The sequence below is a fragment of the Zootoca vivipara genome, chromosome 1, assembly GCF_963506605.1.
Source record: "Zootoca vivipara chromosome 1, rZooViv1.1, whole genome shotgun sequence".
Classification (NCBI taxonomy): domain Eukaryota; kingdom Metazoa; phylum Chordata; class Lepidosauria; order Squamata; family Lacertidae; genus Zootoca; species Zootoca vivipara.
This window is the reverse complement of record NC_083276.1, coordinates 26,616,876-26,632,365: the sequence shown is the minus strand read 5'-3', so window position 1 is coordinate 26,632,365 and position 15,490 is coordinate 26,616,876. Positions and strand designations below refer to the sequence as shown.

The following is a 15,490-nucleotide window of genomic DNA, read 5'->3' as shown; positions in this document are numbered from 1 at the left end:
GCAAGTTAGAGACATGTAGAAACAGAAGTAGGAATAACTTGTGTGATGATTCCCATTGGAAAATACGTACAACTTTCCTTGTATGCCATGGATCTGAGAAAATAGTATTTCAAAATGAAAAGCAGGCCTTATGCCAGGGGGTCCCCAAGCTAAGGCCCGGGGGCCGGATGCGGCCCAATCACCTTCTAAATCCGGCCCACAGACGGTCCGGGAATCAGCATGTTTTACATGAGTAGAATGTGCCCTTTTATTTAAAATGCATCTCTGGGTTATTTGTGGGGCCTGCCTGGTGTTTTTACATGAGTAGAATGTGTGCTTTTATTTAAAATGCATCTCTGGGTTATTTGTGGGGCATAGGAATTCGTTCATATTTTTTTTCAAAATATAGTCCGTCCCCCCACAAGGTGTGAGGGACAGTGAAAAAGTTTGCTGACCCCTGCCTTATGCCCATATATTACATTGGAATTTCAACACTTATTGACACTCCCCCCCAGCACTACTAGTAGTAGAAGTAATAACAACAACAACATCTGGGTTGCTGAAAATGGATGAAAACATGGAAACAAGGATTTCACTGCCATCAACATGTTCTCTGCTAAAGGCCTTAATCCATTATCTGTGGGCAACTACAGCCAAACAGATTCCTAGAACCCTATAATATTAGGCCAAGTATGCTACCGGCAAACACCGGCCTAGTTAATTGAAGACCCCACACTCACCAATATACATACACAACAAAGGCAGAGGGGTGTATTCCTCCAGGAGGTCAGGACCTTTCCACTTCAACCACTGTGCAGTATTTATTATGTTAGTGGATCAGAGTTAAGCTGGCATTTGAGTGCTAAGGAAAGTTGAGCCAAAGTGGAAAACACAACATCAGGGAATAAATGAGTTGGAAAAGAGCCAGCATCACTTAGGCAGCCTCAGTCAGAAGCAGTAGCACGCAGGGAGAACAGGATGGGAGCCTTTATTGTAGCAGCTTGGTTTGCCTTTATTTCTTTCAGAGTTGGCAAGGAGAGTTGCAGTTGTTGGTCTTCTTTGTAAATTCTTCTATCTAGCAAATAAGCAGAACCTAGAGAGCAAATCCTGCCTAACATCTGAAGATTTATCCAAAAGCAAAATGATTTAATTTTACACTTCATTGCTGAGGTTTGCTCTCAACTGACATCTTTCATCTGAGATGACAACTGCCCGAACCACACGATGGCTTAGTTTAAAGCGTCAGCAAAATATTAACAAAGCAACCCTATCCCTGAAATATAGAACTGCAGCAGCAGCACCAGTGCAAGGGGGAAAATCAGGGCCATTTGGGACATGATGGGAGAAGGAGTGGAGCTCATTCAGAATCCTATCCTTTGGTCTGTCTTCAGTGCCATTTTCTGCACCTGCATAATAACTGTGTATTTTGCCTATGAAAGGGGGGGAGGGAAAAATCAAATTATTGCCTCAAAGCTCTGGCCTCAAAAGTTACACAGGACGACACACTTCCAAGTAATTCAGCAGTCAGTCACAGCACGTTATCAGCAACATATAAGCCTCAGCTAAGAAAATGGACAACACCACCGTGCGGCCATATCTGCAGAACCAGGAATATATGATCAGGGACAGTGATAGGGAACCTTGAAGAAAAGAAGCATTTTGCATAAGCAATTAACAGTCAAGGTCAACAATGAAGGAGAAACAAAGAGAAGGGAAACAAGGAATTGGGGGCCACCCACTGGCACAGTAAGGATCCTCCTCTCCTTGAATTTTTCCACCTTAACTGGTCATTAGAAGAACTTGTAACTCAGAATATATACCAGAGTTTGCTTATTTCCGACTCCTTCCTAAATGTTTTTCTCTTTTACGTTGTCTTTTTAGATTGTAGGCCCTGAGAGCAGAGACGGTAGTGATTTCTAATCCACCCTTGGAATCTTTTTTGGCTATAGAAAAGGTCAAAAGGATCTGTCAGTGAACCAAGAAGACTGGCCTGCTGCAGAGCAGGTGCCCCCCCCCAAGTTCCCAGTAATAATGAATCTAAACAAACCAAGTTGCACAACACTTCGGTTACACATTTTGCTATCCCAAGCCAAATTGCTACTTATCGCGGGTTAGGAAATGTCCCAAAACAAAGCCATGTGTGTGGTGACTGAAGATGAGCACTTAAGTCTGTTTCCTTGGATCACTTTTTCATGTGAAAAACACCATGGGTCCATTATTACTCCAGTATTTTCCACTAGCTGGGACAACAACAACAACAACAAAGCACCCCATGGCAAAGATTAATAGAGTTCTTGGGATATTTTGTTGCCTGGGCTTTTTTTTTTCCCAAAAAGAAAACTTTGTATGGTTATCTCAACCTGCTTTCCTGCTCACTTTTTGTTTGGGGGGGGGATAACAGGTTATATTTGCTGTGAGGGGTGGGGCAGCAAGCACAGGAATCAAGTGAGTTCTTGGGATACGGTATTTTACATCCCTGACACTTTTAGTTTACAGCAGGAAAACTGTTAACGATGCAAGACTAAAATATGGAAACACAGTTTCCTGTGCAGGTGGCAATACCCTGCTAACAACACACACAATGTGAAAGGCTGTTTTTGACTATGTAACTTCTATTTCAAACACAATTCAACATATACGGTAATTCTCATGAAGTGTAATTCCATAGACCGGGGTCAGCAAACTTTTTCAGCAGGGGGCCGGTCCACTGTCCCTCAGACCTTGTAGGGGGCCGGACTATATTTTGAAAAAAATTATGAACAAATTCCTATGCCCCACAAATAACCCAGAGATGCATTTTAAAGAAAAGGACACATTCTACTCATGTAAAAACATGCTGATTCCCGAACCGTCTGCAGGCCGGATTTAGGAAGTGATTGGACCGCATCCGGCCCCCAGGCCTTCGTTTGGAGACCCCTGCCATAGACCAACGCATCATGCAAACAGGAACATATAAAGAGAAATTAAAGTCCAATGGATGGTCAGGAGATGAAGTCCATTTGGTTCTTCATTCGGTGACAATATCCTAGCACTGAAGCACTGTGCTGTAGGTCTGCTTCTGTGTAAAGTCTGCAGCGAAATGCACACTCAAGGTAATCAAATAAAAAAGCCTCTATTTTGGCCATACATTATAAAGAAACAGAGCACTATCACCACCAATAATGCTTCAATTTTGAAAGCAGGGAAGTAATTGGCAGTTACAAGAAGACAGCCTACAAACAACAGCATTGAAGGAATTGTATTAGGCACTCTAGATCGTTTGACTATAGACCAGAGGAGCTCACGCTGTCTGGGAAAAGATGATTCCACACATATCTTCAGCTATTTAAATGTCAGGAAGGTTTGTCTATACCAGCACCAACCAGGGCATGTTGCCAACTTTGAAAGTGCTTTGACCCCAACAATAGGCCTGCACAGCAGCTGGTATCAGACCCCTCACACAAGGTGGGGCGGGAGAAGAATATATGCGTCCCCCATCTATATTACTGGGGGGAGGGGAATAGCACAAAACTTAACATTAAAGCATCTCCTTAATAGAATATAAGCTACTGAAAGAGAGAGTTCAGGTAAAAGAAACAACAACAACAACAACAGCAGCAGCTGTATACCCTACTAAGGCTTTTTGATGTTCTTGAAATAATATTAATGGTAACAATATAAACTAGAAAGAGAAGTTGAAAGGAATCAAACATCCTGTCTACGGACGAGGTTTGTCCCAATTCTAGAATTCTTTTCCATCCGAAGCCTAAGATATTATCTGGTCATATTTTTCACCACTAATGAATACTTTATGTTGAAACACATCTGGCCTTTGTGTGCTCACACACACAGAAAGTCTACTTCAACTTGATTTTTCAGCAGAAAGAATAATAGCACCAGTGAACCTACAACGTTTTCTGTGATCCGATAGAAGTCCCAGTAAAAGCCAAAACTTCAACGATAGTAAACAATAAGTGATTACTTATCATGATGGTCACTTTTAATATTCACTAGATGCAATGGGGATTGTGATAATTGATCGTCTCCTGCATTTTAGACTCTGATGTAACGCTAAAATCTGCCCAATGTTATAATGGAAGCGGATGTTGCTGCAGGATGGAAAAAGAGAGGACCTCAAAGGGATTTCATGTACGTCATATAATCGTATTTGCCAATAGCTCTTATAGACTGACTTGTTTGTTTTAGAAAAGTACAGCCCTATTATGCATGTGGGGAGAAACCCCAAAGGCTTTCGCTTGCATATTTTGGATGGGGTCAATGGTTCAGTTTCTCCCAATTGCTTGTGAGGGACTTTTTTCCCTACAACATTTAATAAGCAAAGTTAAACAGCTCTCAAACAAAATGAAAAACAGAATGTGAACACTCGTTTGACATTTTCTCATTTAATAGATTTTTCTTTGACATTATAAAAGAGCTAGTCCTGAGCAGCTGCTCAGATCAGATCCAAAGAATACAACCGTAAGGATCCAATCATATCTCTCTCTCTCTCTTTTCCCTTTTTGTTTTTTACCCAAATAAATATTTTGATTTCGTAAAAATGGAATCCGTGCTCTCATGTTCTCTCTTTAATTACGTCCATGCAGCAAGAAGAGTCATCAGAATGCCTGTCATCAGAAAGCGCAAATCCAAACACAGCTTGGCCATGTCAGTCTTTGGGAAAGGAAATGGTTGGTATGCACCAGCAAAACTTTATTTCCAAGCCAATGCTTTAAGTTAACCTTTTGGTTGTATAATGGCCTGGAGAACAGAGAAAACCATAAGCATCTTCTGTTGGGATGCTATCTCTGAGTCTTTCAAATTACAGGATGAACCTACATTTTATTAAGAGAGGGCAGAATGTTTTTGTTCAAAGCTTTCAACTGGAACATCACATTATTCATTTGTCACGTCCTGCTAATATACTTGGAACCCGTTAAATTCTGTCGCCTATTCCTGCCACCTCCTGCAGAATGTTTAATAAGGAATCACGTTCAAAAGCTTTACCAGAAGTTTTAAAGTAGAATATGCTGGTGCAGAGTAAAGAGGTTTGGTGTTGCAGGCAGACAAAGCACATCTTCTCAAAGCACAGCTCTCATGGAAAACACCAAATAACAAGGAATAACATGCTTGAAAGAAAACAAAGAACAGGCGAAACCCAAAAGTCCATATAGTTAAAGCTATCTTTTTCCCAGTAGTGATATATGGAAGTGAGAACTGGACCATAAAGAAGTCTGATCGCCAAAGAATTGATGCTTTTGAATTATGGTGCTGGAGGAGACTCTTGAGAGTCCCATGGACTGCAAGAAGATCAAACCTATCCATTCTGAAGAAAATCAGCCCTGAGTGCTCACTGGAAGGACAGATCGTGAAGCTGAGGCTCCAATACTTTGGCCACCTCATGAGAAGAAAAGACTCCCTGGAAAAGACCCTGATGTTGGGAAAGATTGAGGGCACTAGGAGAAGGGGACAACAGAGGACAAGATGGTTGGACAGTGTTCTCGAAGCTACGAACATGAGTTTGACCAAACTGCGGGAGGCAGTGCAAGACAGGAGTGCCTGGCGTGCTGTGGTCCATGGGGTCACGAAGAGTCGGACACGACTAAACGACTAAACAACAACAACAACAAAACAAATGAACAATAGAGAAGGTGTCAAAGCTTTTAGTGCACAACAGATTTAATAGGGAGCAAACTGAAGTTTTTTAAATGCTTGTTTGGTGTGCAGAGTTCAAGGTGTTCTGATCACTCCAGTACTTCCTGCAAAACTTTAGATATTCTGCCCCTCCGTGGGATCAGATTCAATTGGGATGGCAAGGTTTTGTTCACTTCAAGGTTAACTTGGGAAACTTATCCCCCCCCCCCCACATCCAAATAAGGTTGAAGCCATCATTGTACTAAGAGGGAAATAATCACTCAGAAAGTGTTGTTAATACTCCTCAAAAGAGACCTGTTGGAATGTAATGTAAAAGTGCTGTCTAAAATGTTTAAAATATTATTGGAATGGAAGACAAAGGATGAGCAAGTAAAATCTTCAATTATACATTGGTCAATAGATATTGGTCGTAATATAGACATGGAAGCACGGGAACGATGGTGGAATAGGGATATAAAATTTACAGTGTGTTATGGTTTCAGAGAAAATCATATGAAAATGATATATTGATGGTATCTAACACTGAGTAAACTGGCAAAAATGCATAAATCTAAATGAAATAAGTGTTAGAAATGTAAAGAGAAAGAAGGTTCTTTTGATCATATGCGCTGGTCTTGTTGCAAGGTTAAGGCTTACTAGGAAATGATATAAAATGAAATGAAAGGGATGTTTAAAATAACGTTCGTAAAAAAAAACACCAGACGCTTTTCTCTTGGGAATTATAGGGACAGAACTACCTAAAATGTATAAGTTACAGGTAGGTAGCCGTGTTGGTCTGACGTAGTCGAAATAAAAAATAAAATAAAAATCCTTCCAGTAGCACTTTAGAGACCAACTAAGTTTGTCATAGGTATGAGCTTTCATGTGCATGCACACTTCTTCAGATACACTGAAACAGAAGTCACCAGACCCTTATGTATAGTCGGGGGCGGGTATTACCTGGTCTGAATAAGGACATTGGATTCTTATCTCATTAAACATGATAAAGCTTTCTTTAGCCATCTCACCTTGCTTTTTCCTGCAAGACCAATTGCAGTCGTTTACAGTCGTTTACAGTCGTCAACAGGTTTACCACTCCTATCAGCCAATCACCCATTCCCACCACCCATCTGTGTAATATCCCCCCACCCTCTGACTATACATAAGGGTCTGGTGACTTCTGTTTCAGTGTATCTGAAGAAGTGTGCATGCACACGAAATCTCATACCTATGACAAACTTAGTTGGTCTCTAAGGTGCTACTGGAAGGAATTTTTTATTATTATTATTTCTAAAATGCATAGAAATTTATTCATGTATGCGACTGCAGCAGCAAGAATGTTACTTGCCCAAAAATGGAAATAAGAAGTCCAGGCAAAGGAAGAATGGATACAAAAACTTATTGAATATCCAGAAATGGCGAAACTTATGGGAAGAATACGAAATCAAGATAACAAACTTTTTATAAAAGAATGGAAATCATTTATTGAATATTTACAGATCAATTGTAAACAGAGAAAAACACTGGCAGGACTATTGTAATAACCTGCAGTTTCGTAAGAATACATATTTAAAGAAGATGAATAAATGAACAAATTAAGTGTAATTTGGATATGCAGAAGATATAAAAAATAAATTTAAGGAACCACAGAAAGTGGGGGAAGGAAGTCAAGTTTTGAAATGTCAAAGTGATTGTAAAATCAGTGAAATGTATAAATTGGAAAAAAATTAAAAGGGGGGGTGTTGCTATTGTATGCTCCCAAAAGTGTCATTACTGTATGTGACACCACAAATTAGCTGATCACCACCACCAAGAATGACAGAAGTTCACAAACAATCTGGGCCCAAAATTAATCCATTAAAGGGGAAAACATTAAAACACTCCAGAGATCCCAACAAAATTCTAACATCTACATTCGGGGTGGGGTGGGGTGATGGGACGGAAAACAATATACATTTTTTAAATTTGATCATTCACATATCCAAATCGTGGCAGAGTTGGGCCACCAGCCAAAGATGGTGGAAGGCAATCTGCACTACCAGGGCCACTGAGCCTCAAGCAACAGCAACAGATTCATAAACACCCCCATGTTATGCACCTGCTCCTTAAGAGGGAGTAAAACCCCATCAAGAGAGCAGGCAACCTCCCATCCATCCAGTCTAGGGAATCGCCTACTGACAGTGCCTCAGTATTATCCGGATTGAGCTTCAGTTTAATGGATCTCATCCGGTTCATTACTGAGGCATCTCCAGTTCTGCAGCAGATCACCTGTTTTCTGGATTGGGTTCTAAAATGATAGGGGTAGATTTCATTTATTAATTCTTGCTTTCGAGGTTGCTTTGGTGAGGTTTGCATTTGTAGCTTAAATTCCTTGCCTGTGACATGCAGCATGTGATCATCCGGATGAAAAGGGCTAACTTGAGAATAGCAATTGGTTATAAGGGAATTTATCTTAGTACCGACACTTGGACTAGTTCAAATTTAGGGCCGCTCTTAACCTGCTTAGCTTTACCATTGAAATCATATAATCTGGTTCCTCCAGACTGTTTCTCAAAGTGCACGGGCTGCTAGAAGTTTGAGGAATGTCTGCTTTGCATGCTAAAATGACTTATGCAAATAAATAAATAAATAATTTTTGCTGTTTTCCTCGTCAGCAAATTGACATCATCAAACATATCAGGATCCAAAACTATATCATGCCAGCCACCATTTTGTTGCACATCTTTTTTTACAGAGTTAAAAAAAAAAGATGGGGAAAGAAGTAGTAAATCGGAACAATGTCAGGCATAGAGAGAGAGAGAGATGGAAAAGATGGAAAACGAGAGTGATGACATATATAGCAAAAAAGCAGAGAACTGGGTGCTAAAAGGTGGGTCCTAGCCTAAAGAGAGTGCAAAATATGGTCTGAAGAACTGGGAGGCAGTGCAAGACAGGAGTGCCTGGCGTGCTATGGTCCACAGGGTCACGAAGAGTCGGACACGACTAAACGACTAAACAACAACAAAAGCCTAAAGAAGCCAAACTCTACCTTTTCATCCAGTTCTTGTTTCATCAGCTGGTATTTTCGCCTAAATTTTGAATTTTCTTCTTCCTTCTGGCTTAACTCCTCCACCAGCTTATCACACTCAATCTTCATCTTTTCTACCTGTCGGCGATGAGCTTTTACCAAATTTCTTTCTTCTACAAGCTCTGCCTGTTGGGAATAAGCAAAACAAAGAACAAAGTTGACCATGCTTATTTAAGTTCCCAACTTCTTGGCCAAACTTTTATGAAACAATTTTAATGAGGGAGGGTTTCATATAGATTTATCTGAAGGAAGCCTCTTATTTGAAATCCACGTCACATATCAAATGGCACCATAATTGTTTATCATCAGGTAGCTTTATTGCTATATAATATATGTGTATATTGACAGTTCTATCTGTGAAGTTCTGTCTTTGACACTTCTATCTTTCCCCTTCTGCTGAAAATATGGCTGTCCATGTCTCTCCAACATTTCCCCATGCCATATTGACCCCAAAGTGTTTTTCTTTACCGTAACCTGATAGTAACTTTGTAAAGACTGACAAGAAAGCAGATGAGACCCCAAAGGGTGTCCATTCTCACCAAGGAGAAGGGATGGAGCTATGCAGAAATGTCAGACGGAAATAAGAAATACAGTTCTTGCTTACCAGCAGGTTGGAAAACAGAATTGAAATAACCTAATACAGTACTCTATTATTGATAAATAAAATAGCAGGCAATCACATTTTCTATCAGTACAATGGTACCTCGGTTTATGAACACAATTGGTTCTGGAAGTCTGTTCATAAACTGAAGCGTTCATAAACTAAAGCGAACTTTCCCATTGAAAGTAATGGAAAGTGGATTAATCTGTTCCAGACAGTCCGCGGAGTACTTAAACTGAAGCGTTCATAAACTGAAGCGAACTTTCCCATTGAAAGTAATGGAAAGTGGATTAATCTGTTCCAGACGGTCCGCGGAGTACTTAAACTGAAGCGTTCATAAACTGAAGCGAACTTTCCCATTGAAAGTAATGGAAAGTGGATTAATCCGTTCCAGACGGGTCCGCGGAGTACTCAACCTGAAGCGTACTTAACCCGAAGCATGGGTGTAATTGGTTCCGGAAGTCTGTTCATAAACTGAAGCGTTTATAAACTGAAGCAAACTTTCCCATTGAAAGTAATGGAAAGTGAATTAATCCGTTCCAGATGGGTCCGCGGCGTTTGTAAACCGAAAATTCGTAAACCGAGGTGTTCATAAACTGGGGTTCCACCCTAATCCCATATTTATTAATCCAGTACAGTGGTACCTCTACTTACGAATTTAATGCATTCATGCATTCTACCAGGTGGGAGCAGTGGATAGGGTGCACCCTGCATGAATAGCTCTGGGACCAGAGGGCTAGACTGCCAAAGAAAAAGCAACAATGTCCTTCAGCTTCTCTGGGCTTCCCCATGATTCTCTGGAACCTTAAAACAATCACTCTTTGCGGGTGGTTACCTGGAGCTGTGATTAGTATCCAGGAGTTGGACTAAAGGTGGACATAAACTAAAGCACATTCTGCACACGCAGAATCTCATTTTGCACTTCGAGTGGTTAGGAGGACCTCTTGAAGAAACAGCATTCAATTAATTCAGTGCATCCCAGCATCATCAGCAAGGCAAATTTGTATCCTGAACTGCGATCTTTGGTGATGTTACAAAGTAAAAGAGAGGGTAGATCCAGGTGTCCATACACTGGGAAAGGGGAATTGTCTTTATCCTCCCCCACGATGTATAACCTTCCTTCCGGTCACTGAGTAAGCAAGTGCCACATTCACTTATTTATGCATCCAATCTACCATTTTATTATATGCACCAGAGTCTTAAGGACGTCAAGTAAATGCCTGGAAGAGAAAGTGTTTTACGTGGCGGCATGTATGGTGTTAACATCCTCTAGCCATTAACATGTGCACTCAATATTATTTTACAGAGAATAAATATTTAAGTGAAATGGAGAAAACTAACAAAGCAAGTATCAGAGAACAAGGAGATGCAGGCTGAAGAGACTATTACAACTTTGGTTGTTACTGAAAATGGAAAGTAGCTACGGTGGTGTAGAGGATATATGTGGGATGAGCTGTCATTTATGTTTGTCATTCTATGCCCCACAGTATAACCACTACCTGGAAAAATTAAATTGTTCTGCATCTGGTATGTTCTGGTCTATTCTACGTCTGTATTCCACCGTTTTGCAAGAGAAGAGAATGTGGTATTGAGCATAGGTTTGGCTCTCTGTGAATATCAGCTTCAATCTGTGTTTTTTGGGTTGGGGGTTGTTGTTTTTATTTATTTATTTTTTAAAAACAAGCTTCTAGGAAGGGGAGACAATGCCTAGTGAAATATAAAAAGCAATAGGGGTGGCTGGGTAAAATTTCTAGAAGTCAAGGGCAGGACTTTAATGATCTTTGTCTCTTCTCATAATTAGCCAAAACAGAATAAATGAGGCAAAGTAGTTAAAAATACACAATAAATGATGCAAATGGGAACTCTTATATCCCCTGAGCACAAAAACCTTGTAGGAAGGAAGATGTGCATGTAGGAAGACTGTTGAAGGCCAGGGATAAACAAAGTCAACCTTTGATACTGGCCAACATACCACAGCTATTTGGAATAAAGGGCTTCTCTTTTTGTTGTTTAATTTTAAAGCTCAAGACTACATATTTCACAAGAATGCAGAACCTGGTCAAGGAGCAAATGGCCAATTTTAAATTGGACAGTTCACACTTCCACTACCCTCCACACAAACCCAGGTACATTATCCAAAAGGTGGGGAGAGATATGCAAAGCTGACTAGCCTCTTATAGGTACCTTGAATTTTTCAATGTGACCAGCTGCTTCTTCCTTTTCTTGGCTGAACAGCTTCATAATCTCTTGGACACGTTGGTCATGTTTGGTTTTCACCCGCTGCAACTCTGACTGAAGCTCTGCTAGCTCCTGCTGGTGGACATCCCGCTCCAACTTCAGCTGCTTACTGACTATAGTCATTTCTTCCTGGCTAGACTCCTGCTGTTTCTTGAGATCCGTCAAGGTCTTGCGCATCTCCTTCTTGGATTTCTCGTCGTCTGCCATGCGGCTGGTCAGTTCAGCCCGAATTGCACTCAGGTTTTTTATAACAGCCTGCATCTCTAACAGTTTTGCCTGGTCCTTTTCATGGATCGTGTTAATGGTGGCAAGCTCTTCCTCTAAATGCTGCTTTTCAGTTCTTAGCTGGCTCAGTGTTAGGCTCTGCTGTCGCAGCTCACCCTCCAGTCTCTCTGCAGATTCTCTGACATCCCTGATTTCTTGTTCAAGAGCCATCTGAGCCGATCTGGTTTCTCTGAGCTTCACTTCTTTGCAGTGAAGTTCCTCTTCTTGCTTGGCCCTCTTCTCAAGAACATCAGTCAGCTCCTTCTGAAGGTTTTCCATCTGATGCATAGCTGAAAGAAGCTGACTTTTTAAGTCATCCCTTTCTTTATGGACCTGCAATTCAAAAGAGCAGTAGAGGACTGGAAAAAGTATCAAGGGACATTTCTACTACAGCATGAGAGACATAATTTTCCCCCAGCCCAAAAGCTGCATTCCCTTCACAGGCAACCTTGCAGGGGCCACATGCCAGTGGAGAATAGGGCCAGATGTAAAAGTAGGTGGGGTAACAAAGGGGATTCTTACCTTTGCACAATAGGTATATTCCAGCCATGCACAAGTCAGAGCTTTCTACACACCCACACATTTCTCCATCAATGGCATTATAGGGCAGAATAGAGCTGATGAGGGGTGTGGCCTGAAAGAGGGGGTGTGGCCTGGAAGGTCTCACAAGGGCTGAACAGAGTGTCCTACGGAGCCACATTTGGCCCTGGAGCCTGAGGCTCCCCACCCCTGTATCATAGGGGGGAAATTGCCCAGACCAGCACTGTGGAGAAAGAAGACCACCACAACAAAGAGAAGAACACCATTGGCCATTCCCATAAATTTAAGCAGCTGAATTTTGCCACTGTCTGAAAACCTCTTTACTAAGGGAAGCATGTCACAACCAAACTATGAAAAGAAGAAGAAGAAACACTACAAAGTGGTATGGAATCCAAGAAGCATGCTGGTAATGAAAAGAGACGTATGGCTCCCCTTTTATATGATACTTGAAGGGTAGGCACAAACACCTAAAATAAGTACTGTACATAAAGTTGTACAGTTATCCACTCCCCATTATTCATACAGTGGTACCTCGACTTAAGAAGACGATCCGTTCCGCAGCCGTCTTCGTAAGTCGAGGTTTCCAGTTCTCGAGGGCCGCTTCGGCGTATGCGCCGACTGCACGCGCCACTCTGTGCAGGCACAAAACGCGCACACGGAGAAAAAACTTCCAGGGGTTGTCGACTTCCGAAGTTGAAACCTTCGGAAGTCGAAGCGTTTGGATGTCGAGGTATGACTGTATTATGGTTCAAGATAACCTGTTTGTATACAAGCATATGCAAATATATACATATAACACAGTGCAACTGCCCAGTGTTTTGCTTGTGTAATTGTATTTACTTGTTTATTATTGCTTACTTTACTGATTTTGAGAAAGTTATGTGGTGCCTTGCTGTCAGAAGTCACCCGAAGTAAAGAACAGTAAATGATCATAAAATCCATTAGGAAGAGCAATAGCAAAACAAAATACAACCTGTTCTTATGATTTTTAAGGTTGATTTTGTTCCTTTAACTATTGTTTATCACTTTTAATATTATGACAAACAGATAAAGCAATATCACATTTAAATGCATAAATACATTTTATCCCTCCCTTGAACCCACTCCTTCACAACGCCTTGCATTACAGGCTGCTGCTTAAACTTGGGTTGAAGTCAAAGGCTCACTTCTGTCTCTCCAACCTTCTTTCCTGCCATTGCCTTTCTTTTAAATCCTTAACATTCCTGCAATTCAACTGACTCCCCCCACTGCAGTTACAATTGCTGTCATTATTCTAGATTGACCCTTCCCTCTCAGAAGTCTCAGCATACCAAAGTTATTTCAGGCTACAGGTTTCCTCTGTACTCTTACGTCAGACAGGCAGCTTTTAAATTACAGTAAAGGGAATGTTCTTTGACTGAGTTTAAAAGAAGTGACTGATTAATTATAAAGCAGAGATGCAATGAAGTCCACCTACTTGTCAGATCTGGCTTGAGCCTCTTGGGGACACAAAACAGCCTTTCCCTGTCAAAACAGTGTCTCGTATGTTGGTTGCTTATTTTCAAATTGCAGTGAAATGTTTAATTATTGCTTAGAATCTCCAGTCTCCCAATGGCCATCTGCCGCAACTATGTTTTCACCTCGAGGGTGGAAGGACTAATCTACTATTTTTCACACTGCTAATTTTCCTCCCACGTGTATTATCGCATCAAAAATTGTGCTTCTTCTTTCAGTCCTCGGAGGTTACTCCTGGCTCTGGACATCATTCAAGAACATTTAATTGAAATGTTCATTGCTATTTTAAATGCTAGTTTTTCAGCAGATTACCCCCCCAAAATGTTTTTTTTCCTTTTAATATGGCCTGTTGTACAAAAGGGAACCATATTATCGCAGAGCTCTTAGCCTGTAAGCACGGCCACCTTGGACTGTTAATCAAACACAATGAAACAAGAAAAGGGGGTTCCCAAACAATCCCAGTCATAACATTTGAATTCACTGTTCTGAGAAGGAGAAAAAAGACCTGGAAATGCTGTTTTGCCACTGCGCTCTTACTGTTTTGAAGAAGCAAATCAAAGCCTTTGAGAACTGTCAACTTATTCTCTAAAACCTTATTAGTCAGATGAGTGAGCAAACCCTTATCTGTCAGCTCAAATAACTTCTATTAGCGCAGTCCCACACTTTATCTGGCAAAGTGTTTGCTGTGCATACATCACCATTTCCTGAAGCAAATACACAAAAGGGCTTGCGGGATTCCTGGAAGCATTGGGCTTGCCACTGTTGAAAACATGGTACTGTATTATTAGACCTTTAAGAAGAGCCCTGCTGGATTCTGGAATGGACCAAAGTGTAGCAGAGATACAAGTGAGTATACACAACTCCAAACATCCATATACCTGCAACTAGGGATCTAAGACCAATTTGGTTGCCAAGTTACATGAGCAGAGAGTGTGAATGGTTTGAGTACTGTACACCTATTTGTCCACACCTTGCAGCAGCATGCTGGCTATTTGCCATGCATGGTCGCAGAGCAACACTTTCAAGCAGGGGTGAGGAACTTCAGACCCAGGGAGCAAATGCATTCCTCCAAAGACTGCACCTCTTACCAGCTCTGCTCCACACCCTCCTTGGTTGCCTTTGCCTGGCTGGAATACACCCTGAACTGTAGTAATACCTCTTGCTTGCCTGGATGGTGGGTTGTAGAAACCTCTGACTTTTACATGGCTGGAATATAGCCTGCTGTACAAAAGGGAAAAGTCACACCTGTTTCTCCACATACTTTGGTCATGTCCCTTTGGGCGTGCCTACTGTTGCCTTTGGTGCCACTTGCCACTGGGACGCAAGTCCTCAAAATCTGCCCACAATGAAATGTAGCCCCAAGGCTGGTAACATCCTCCCTCCCCTGCTTTAAAGGGACCAAGACCAAAGACTGAATACTTTATTTGGATGACTAAAACTGGGCAAATTTCTATTTAAAAAAAAAATCAGGCGGTGGCATTTCTCTGTATTATGCCTTACATTTCTAGACGTCACCATATCAAAGCCAGATTTGATCATTTGTAAACTTACATTTGCTAGCCAACCTAGCAGTTCGAAAGCACATCAAAATGCAAAGTAGATAAATAGGAACCGCTACAGCGGGAAGGTAAACGGCGTTTCCATGTGCTGCTCTGGTTTGCCAGAAGCGGCTTTGTCATGCTGGCCACATGACCTGG

The 15,490-nt window shown here is 41.3% G+C and overlaps 1 protein-coding gene across 6 annotated transcripts in view; it reads right to left on the bottom strand.

Moving 5' to 3' along the window:
- The window catches only part of CEP128 (centrosomal protein 128), a 181,036-nt gene that overhangs the window by 110,056 nt on the left and 55,490 nt on the right, over positions 1 to 15,490 (bottom strand). For all 6 annotated transcript variants that reach the window (XM_035107853.2, XM_035107862.2, XM_060272451.1 and 3 more), the window contains 2 exons: positions 11,442 to 12,092; positions 8,618 to 8,782 (listed from right to left, as the gene is read on the bottom strand). In XM_035107853.2, coding sequence (XP_034963744.2) covers positions 8,618 to 8,782; positions 11,442 to 12,092 — 816 coding nt within the window. The remainder of the gene's footprint in view (positions 1 to 8,617; positions 8,783 to 11,441; positions 12,093 to 15,490) is intronic.